The following is a 9,599-nucleotide window of genomic DNA, read 5'->3' on the forward strand; positions in this document are numbered from 1 at the left end:
AAATTTACAGAACAAATGTTATTATACGTACGTTGTATGCATATGAAAGGATATGGTACTGGGTGACTTCTTTCAGCTTTCACAAAACACATCCTTATAGGACTCAACGCAAATGAGGAGCTCATATTACGTTATTGCAAGCCGTATTAATTTGGACTTCTATGACCTAAGTTTTTGTTCATATATGGCTCTCAAAACATACCTGTGTGAATGAGCTTTTGATCTACCATTTCAAGGGCTTTACTGCCGAAACGATTAAGTCTTCAGGAGAGGATGGCAAAGTAAATTTGGAGTAACAAATTGATAATTACAGAGCAAATGTTTCTATAGGTTGCATATGAAATAAATATATCTCTAGTTTTTTTTTCAGCCTTCACAAAACGCATCCGTATACGACTCAACGCAGGTAGGAACCGCGTGCAAATCGCATTACAAGCCTGTTTCAATCCAGGGCTACTGTGACTTTAGTGTTTGTCCCTCTCTATTATTGAATATATATTAATGACATTAACATTATGATCTACAATTAGAGGGGTTCCACCGTTGGTTCGGTTCATTTGTTAGCGCAAGGTGACGGTATCAACTTGAGTAAAATTTAATAACGGTATTTACAGAGCAAATATAGTAGGAAACTGCGTGCTAATTGCATTACAAGCCTGTTTTAATCCCGGGCTACTGTGACTTATGTGTTTGTCGTTCTCTATTATTGAAGATATATCTTTACAAATAGTATTCTGATATACTGTTTGAGGGGTTTTACCACCGATTCGTTTGATTGTTTAGGGCAGAGTGACGGTATCAATTTGAATAAAATTTAATACTTACAGAGCAAATGTTATTATACGATATATCAAATAGTTTCTTCTTCTCACTGGCACCAGATCAGAAAGAAAATGCCTCTGTACACGTTATACACTAACCCTAGGTATTGTATATTTCTAAGGGTAGGGTATAACATGTACAGAGACATTTTCTGTCTGATCTGGAGCCAGTGCTTCTGAGCTAAATGATTAAATGATACTTTCTATTATTCTATAATTTACGATACGTTTTTGAATATTTCAAGACTTTTTTTATATATCAAGTGAAACATAAGCGTATATTTTGCGCACTGGCCAAGACCAGATTCTCATAGGGGAGTGATAGTCAAAACAATAAGTGAAAATGGAAGCCATTTTGAGTATTTTGTTTTTGAAAATGCTGAATATCTTCTTTATACTAAATATTTACATGTTATATATCAAGTGAAACTTAAACGTATTTTTGCGCACTGGCCAAGACCAGATTCTCCTCAAATTTCTTTCGACCTTTCTTTACTAGTAAATAAGTATATTACTGTCATTTTTCGGAAGGTTTTAGACCACTCAGGTAATATAACATCTACATTTACAGTGTACTGCCCAACAATCAATACTGATTATATCTGGGATGCATTACTAAATACATATGGCGATACAGAAAAACACATTTTTATGCAAGAATGGTAATTATTATAGCTGTTACACCCTATAAATTACATCGTAAGCAACTGTGATACAGATTCACTGTAATACGTAATTATTTTAAGTTTGTTAACTCCATTACCAAGGGCTATATAGGGTCTGTATTCGTCAACGCTTTTAAAAGTCTAAAACATATTTCTCTGTCATAGTTAAATAAGCACAGATTGTAATGAAACTGCATGGATATACGTATTTTTTTATCATAGCACAATGCATTTGTCTGACCGATATCTGTTTGCCGTTTAAACTTTAACGGTAATGGTCCCGTAATGACAGTCGTCAGCTTACCGTTCTTTAACGTATTCTTCGTACACGCCGATGACGTCATATCTCCTGCAGTGTGGTAACGTTTCATTTCCGTGCGATAGCATCACCTCTGTATACGATTTCGACATTTTCCGGCTGTCGTAACAAATAAGTTTCTGTTATGGCCGAAAGATGCCGAAATCGCATACAGAGGTGATGCAATCGCACGGAAATGAATCGTTACCACACTGCAGGAGATATGACGTCATCGGCGCCTGACGTTTCTGTACACGAATTTAGGAAAGGCACGCACCAGCCTATCAGTCATAAAAACTATTTGTGTTAGATTTTACGTCATACCGACACAGTTTTAGGCCGCATGGCGACATAACAGCTTTTGATGATGGCGGAATACCCCGGGTGGCCAGTCGGGCATTATTTCAGACACGAGCGGGCAGCTGTGTAGTCAGTCCGACCCGTGACATAATTATCAATTTCATTTCAGTCCGCGAATGGATGGTCAGGGGAGGTAACTAGAGTCATGGATACTGTGTAGTAAGTTTCCGAAATTCCTCACATCAAATAATTGTACACTCCACGCGATGTTTCAAGCTCGCAGCGGTTAGGGGCAAGTGATCCGAAGGTAGCTACCTAAACGACCTGGCCACAGAGGCCCTTAATAAATCGCATTATCTTCAAGGGCCAGACAATATATAAATGTAGACAATGTCTAAATGTAATAAAAGTTCCTTATGTAATGCATTATATAGAAAAGTCACTTTAAAATAACGAAAAATAACGCGACAAACTCAATTGATTTTTGATTTTACGGTGTACCGCTTTAAATGTATATACACATATCTTCAGAATATAATTGTTACGCAATAAAAAGTGTTTCCAAACTATTCAATCCAGCTATTACAACTACAGAAAATCCTTCTTTCTAAATGCGATTCCTGTCTTGAATAAACTTACTGACCGTTTATTGTCCGAAACATCCATGCAAAGTTTGTCAAAAAGTGATGAGCCACGCACAATCTATGCAATGTTTCACAAAAACGGATAAGCCACGCACCCTGTCCCTTCTCAAACCCCGCTGAGTTGTCGTTTCAAGGTGAACATTTAGATTCGGACCGTTGCGAAATATTGTTATTTCTCTTTTAGGAAATACCAATCCAGTTAGGAGGGTAATAGTCGTCTCTGTTCATTTTAGAAGCTAGTCCACTATGTGGGGTAGGGAAGCCGTCAAAATATACGGTTGTACCATTAGAAAGCCACCCTCCCCACCATCCGAATGTTCCCACCGTAATAGTCACGTGATCACACAACGTCATCAAAGCCATGTCGTCTGCTGCGCTTGAAAAGGGACTTATATATACATCCTTTAGATTTTTCCTGCACCAGTCTTTATCGTCACTTAATATGATAAATTGAACTTTGGAAAATCTTTTGATATAAAATTTTCTAGCTTTCTCAATAAATACAACGTCGGCGACGGCATATCCGAATTTAATCTTTCTTTTGTTGGCAATGTCTCCACGACGCACGTGAATGCACACCCGTTCATAACCATTCATATATATGCTAGATAAATAATGTTTGGCTCTGAGATAATGTTTAGTTTTAAATTTAAACACACTCCTGATTATGTCCCTTGCGTGTTCAAAATATTTCCAAGATTGTAAATAGCCATGTACAGTGATATTTGATTTAGAAGTAAAAGCCTTAGTAAAGTTGCAATAAATTGCAGCCGGTTTACAAACAAGTCTGGCAACGTTTTTTAATACGTTATGCTTCCTTTTTATTGTATTTGGTAATTCAAAATACTTATTCAGGGGCAATTCCTCAGGAATAATTGGTATTACGTCATACATATAGGCAATTCCAATAATAGATGCCACTTCAAACATCATATTTCCAGTTCTTCCTTTGGCAGGTACGAGTCCTACAAAACGCTTGCAAGCTTTTGGTCTAAGTCGTCGAATGCTCTCTTCGATATTTCCAGTATTCTTCTGCCTACTTCCGGTGACTAATTTCACTCTTTCTTCATTCAGTTTATAAAAATCCGCTAAGGTATGAACGTTCCGTGACAATGTAAAACAGCGTTTCTGATTAATTCCTTTTTTCTTCAAATTATCATTAAAAGATTTTTTCAATGAGTATTTGATCGACATGTTAATCGCTGAAACATTGTGCTTCGTGACATTTAAGTTGTAGTCAATACCAAATTCCAAACGAGTTTTTGAGAACACAAACAACTTGCAATGGCCGAGACAGTAGATAATATAAAGACCATACCACAAACAAACCAAAACAAACAATTGCGATTTACTATTACACATCTTTTCAACTAATACGGAGAACATAGTCCCTTTATCGGCTGCTAAGTTCCTGTTTTCGTAGTCATCATTTATGTTCATTTCGCCGACTTAATAAACACTACCGAAAACAAACAATACAATAAGGTAATAGATCCGTCATAACAATCAGCAATTTATGTGCGATTCCGTATGGAATTTCGGCAACAAAATTCTTAAGAAATGGGATCCAGAATTATTAGGTAAATCAAGTAGATAGAAACATGTTTTCACAATTCTTTGGTTGCTAAAGATATCATTTCTCCTGTGAGCTAAATTTATGACAGGAGAATGCCGAAATAAGTATGAAATCACACGGAAACTGCCGATTACTATAAAGAGTCCACTACCTTAATTATAATATTCTGCTCATTGTAAATATAACAACAAGCATGTTTATTTGAAATAATCCGCTCTCACTAAAAATACTGACTTTTAGTTCTTTCGTGTAATTGAATTCTTTGCGTCTCTTGTAAACAAACTGAGGTGAAAACGTTGATCACTGAGATCTTGTTACACTTTATTCTGCTTTTGTCATGTATTACGCAATATATTTTAATGATTCAAATCTAACGAAAAGTCATATCAAATAACACTAAGCATGGACAGATTGTTACAATGAATGTGGCATTATACCTACCAAGATTTGAACATGAACAAAGGATTGTTCTGTATATACCTAATGAAATTGAACGCATGCTATTCTGTACGATCTGGATGATTTCCCCTTTTAATGATTTTAGTTCGATAAAGCTGCCGGAATTCAAAAGAAAAATGTAAAGGCAAACTAATTATCATTAGACTGGTTCAACAATTTATTAGTAAGTTATGGTCCTTTGTTAATTTCTATAATTTACATAGATTTATATAGGGAAAAACTTTGAAAATCTTCTTGCCCAAAACCACAGAGGCTTTGATATTTCGTATGAAGCAGCGTCTAGTGGTCCTCTACCAAGATGATTCAAATTATTTCCCAGGGGTCTAATATGGCCCCGCCCGGAGGGGTCACATGGTTTATATAGACTTGTATAGGGAAAAACTTTGAAAAACCTCTTGTCCAAAACCACAGGGCATAGGGCTTTGATATTTTGTATGTGACATCATCTAGTGGTCTTCTACTAAGATTGTTCAAATTATCCCCCTAGGGTCAAATATGGCCCTGCCCCGGGGGTCACATGGTTCACATAGACTTATATAGGGAAAAACTTTGAAAATCTTCTTGTCCAAACCACAAAGCCTAGGGCTTTGATATTTGTAATGTAGCATCATCTAGTGGTTCTCTACCGAGTTTGTTAAAATTATCCCCCTAGGGACAAATATGGCCCCGTCCTGGGGGTCACATGGTTCATATAGACTTATATAGGGAAACACTTTTAAAAACTTCTTATCAATAACCTACAACATTTAAATTTGGACCACATGTATGGTTTTGAGTGGCAAGATGAACCTTGGCATGAGTTGACCTTGATTTTGACCTAGTGACCTACTTTCACATTTCTGTAGCTACAACTTTCAAATTTGGACCACATGCATAGTTTTGTGCACTAAAACAAACTTTGACCTTGACATTGACCTAGTGACCTACTTTCACATTTTTGAAGGTACAGGCTTCAAATTTGGACCACATGCATAGTTTTGTGTTCCGAAATGAAATCGGACCTTGATTTTGACCCAGTGACCTACTTTCACATTTCTCAAGCTACAGCCTTCAAATTAGGACCACATGCATGGTTTTATGTAAAGAAAGAAACTTTGACCATTACATTGACTTAGTGACCTACTTTCACATTTTTGAAGGTACAGGCTTCAAATTTGGATCACATGCATAGCTCTGTATTCCGAAATAAAATTTGACATTGATTTTGACCTAGTAACAAACTTTGACCTTTACATTGACCTAGTGACCTACTTTCACATTTTTGAAGGTACAGGCTTCAAATTTGGACCACATGTGTAGTTTTGTATTCCGAAATAAAATTTGACCTTGATTTTGACCTAGTGACCTACTTTCACATTTTTCAAGCTACAGCCTTCAAATTTGGAACACTTGCATAGTTTTGTGTACCAAAATGGACTTTGACCTTAAGATTGGCCTAGTGACCTACTTTCACATTTCTGTAGCTACAGGCTTCAAATTTAGACCACATGCATAGGATTGTGTACCGAAATAAACTTTGACTGACCTTGACATTGACATAGTGACCTACTCTCACATTTTTGAAGGTACAGGCTTCAAATTTGGACCACATGCATAGATTTGTGTTCTGAAGTGAAATTTGTCCTTAATTTTGACCTAGTGACCTACTTTCAAATTTCTCAAACTACATTCTTCAAACTTGATGCACATGCATAGTTTTGTGTGCAAAGAACATTGGTTAGTGACATACTTTCACATTTCTCAAGCTACAGCTTTCGAATTTAGACCACAAGCACAGTGTTGTGTACGGAAATGAAATTTGACCTTGAGCTAGTTAATAAGTCTTGAAATTTGGAACACACAAAAATGGCAAATTGGTGGGCGCCAAGATCACTCTGTGATCTCTTGTTATTTAAGCTGTAATTAATGCAACACTTAATTCACCTTTACTTGTTTGTAAACATGAAATTTTGCTGAAATATCGCCTTTTTATGTGCCCTGCTAGGAATCTGGCTATCGTTGATTCGCATTGTGTGTAGACAAAATTGAAAATACTTGCATCAAAACGAAAACAATCTCGGAAAAGTGTCACGTTGTTCGATCTGGTGTCATGTTGTCTTGTGGTATTGTGTTATCACGTTATAGAGTGTGAGTGTTATATTTATGTTAAGTGCACCTTCTATTAAAATGACAAGTTCACGCGCTTGAGGCGTTATCTTTTGTCTGAAAAGTCGATAAAATGTAGGTATTCTGGAAGCGACCAGTATTACATTTATGTTAAGTGCACTTCTATTAAAGCGATCCGTTCACGCGCTTGAGGCGTTATCTTTTTTATCTGAAAAGTCAATAAAATGTAGGTATTCTGAAAGCGACCAGTATTACATTTATGTTAAGTGCACAGTCTATTAAAGCGACCCATTCACGCGCTTGAAGCATTATTTTGTCTCAACAACGATAAAATGTAGGTATTCTGGAAGCGACCAGTATTACAAATTTATTGAAACATTGTTTTTGTAAGATATCTTAAGTACTTACCATTATCATTATATTGCAGAAGAAAGTAAACCGTTTGTAATACTTTTGAAATAATGAAGAAAATCAACATTCTTCATGCTTTTTTATCTATACCTAACACTTATTTCACTTTCTTTATCATTTCTCGAAGTCATGCTAAATTGGATAGAAATAGAGTTGACACTGCTGAACATGTTAATATAAGTTTTTCATAGAAGGTACTTCGGAATATCACGGTGACACTATGTCTATTTGTCTGTCAAGAATTTTAAAAAAAACATGTGGCACTTTTCAATACATTTGGTGCAATATACAGTCCTTCCAAAGTGACACTTTATGCTTGTCTCAGTTGTTTCCCTTAGACCGCGTTGTATCTGGAGCCGAATACCTATGTTATCATAAAATCTGAGATATTCCCTGGGGTTATAATATGATCAACGTTGGACATTGTGTTGTGATGGGTAAAACAGAAGGAGAGCTTAGTTTATGGCGATTTTTAACCTACCAAGGTAGTCAGTGTGCGTGTAAAATATTTCACATTTAAAATGCATTTCATTCAAACGCAATAAATGTATGCACAGATATTAATCCAACAGAACACTTTTTTTGAAAAATATAATGTGATACCAAAGTTAAATTGATCTAATGTACATATCGTTAAATGTATATTAAACACTTTTTGAAAAATACAATCCGATACCAAAGTTACATTCATCTAATGTACATTATTTCATATTTAAAATCATTCTCCTTTCTGTGTACAATCCACATAATAATTGTACACATGGTAAACTTATTTTGTGTGATATCAAAATAACTTCGACTCTTCATGTACAGTCGGCAAACGATAATAAAAATGGCGCGAAAATTCCAAGCGAGTCTAAGAAAGACAAAACAGGTTAGTCAGTTATCACGGTAAATTAGATAGACATTCTTATAATACTTGTCAAATAAAAATTTACATTTACTCGAATGGCGAAATAGCTCAGATGGCTAAACTGTCGGTTTCCAAACACAGTGCGAAAAATAGTACGAGTTTGAAACTCGCAAGAGGTTTATTTTCTAAGGCAATGTTTTATGTAGCCCTGCATTAACTTTGTTTAATTTCACACGGCTACTAAACGCTAGCGCCACCACCAAATGGTGGTGATAAGGAAAAGAGCTATCGACATTTCGTGGTGCAGCTATCGCCCGTTTCTATTTGTAAACACGTGAGTAAAATTTATATTTTATCTTATATTTTTATTGATAGAACTTTTTTCGAAAATCGGAGAATGTAGTTCCGTGTAACAACACTTTCACTACAGTTTGGTTGTAATTTCATTAAAATATTATGCAAATTGTGGTGCCAGGAGCTTTTCTGTACTGCCCAACAATCAATACTGATTATATCTGGGATGCAGTACTTAATACATATGGCGGTACAGTAAAACACATTTTTTATGCAAGAATGGTAACAGCTGTTACACCCTATAAATTATATCGTAAACAACTGTGATACAGATTCACTGTAATACGTAATTATTTTAAGTTTGTTAACTCCATTACCAAGGACTATATAGGGTCTGTATTCGTCAACGCTTTTAAAAGTCTAAAACATATTTCTCTGTCATAGTTAAATAAGCACAGATTGTGATGAAACTGCATGTATATACGTATTTTTTTATCATACCACTATGCATTTGTCTGGCCGATATCTGTTTGCCGTTTAAACTTTAACGGTTATGGTCCCGTAATCACAGTCGTCAGTTTACCGTTCGTTAACGTATTCTCCGTACACGCCGATGACGTCATATCTCCTGCAGTATGGTAACGATTCATTTCCGTGCGATAACATCACCTCTGTATTCGATTTCGAAATTTTTCGGCTGTCATAACAAATAAGTTTCTGTTATGGCCGAAAGATGCCGAGATCGCATACAGAGGTGATGCAATCACACGGAAATGAATCGTTACCACACTGCAGGAGATATGAGGTCATCGGCGCCTGACGCTTCTGTACACGAATGTAGGAAAGGCACGCACCAGCTTATCAGTCATAAAAACTATTTGTGTTAGGTTTTACGTCATACCGACACAATTTTAGGCCGCATGGCGACATAACAGCTTTTGATGATGGCGGAAGACCCCTTGTGGCCAGTCGGGCATTATTTCAGACACGAGCGGGCACCGTCATCTGTTGGGGAGGGCCGTCATCTGATGTTGTAAGAACCTATTTGCTTATTTGTTTGTGTTTGTAAAAATGTTATATATGCTTGTAAATAATGAATGAGCAATAAAATATGTTTAACCTAGCGGGCACCTGTGTAGTTAGTCAAACTCGTGACGTAGTTATCACTTTCA

The 9,599-nt window shown here is 36.2% G+C and overlaps 1 protein-coding gene across 1 annotated transcript; it reads right to left on the bottom strand.

Moving 5' to 3' along the window:
• Positions 1-1,911: 1,911 nt before the first annotated feature.
• LOC123542382 (galactoside 2-alpha-L-fucosyltransferase Sec1-like) lies at positions 1,912-4,562 on the bottom strand. Its single transcript, XM_045328210.2, has one exon. It carries the CDS (start codon positions 4,166-4,168, stop codon positions 2,909-2,911), a length of 1,260 nt encoding a protein of 419 aa, XP_045184145.2. The 5' UTR covers positions 4,169-4,562; the 3' UTR covers positions 1,912-2,908.
• Between the last annotated feature and the right edge of the window lie 5,037 nt (positions 4,563-9,599).

This window comes from Mercenaria mercenaria, chromosome 19 (assembly GCF_021730395.1).
Source record: "Mercenaria mercenaria strain notata chromosome 19, MADL_Memer_1, whole genome shotgun sequence".
Lineage (NCBI taxonomy): Eukaryota > Metazoa > Mollusca > Bivalvia > Venerida > Veneridae > Mercenaria > Mercenaria mercenaria.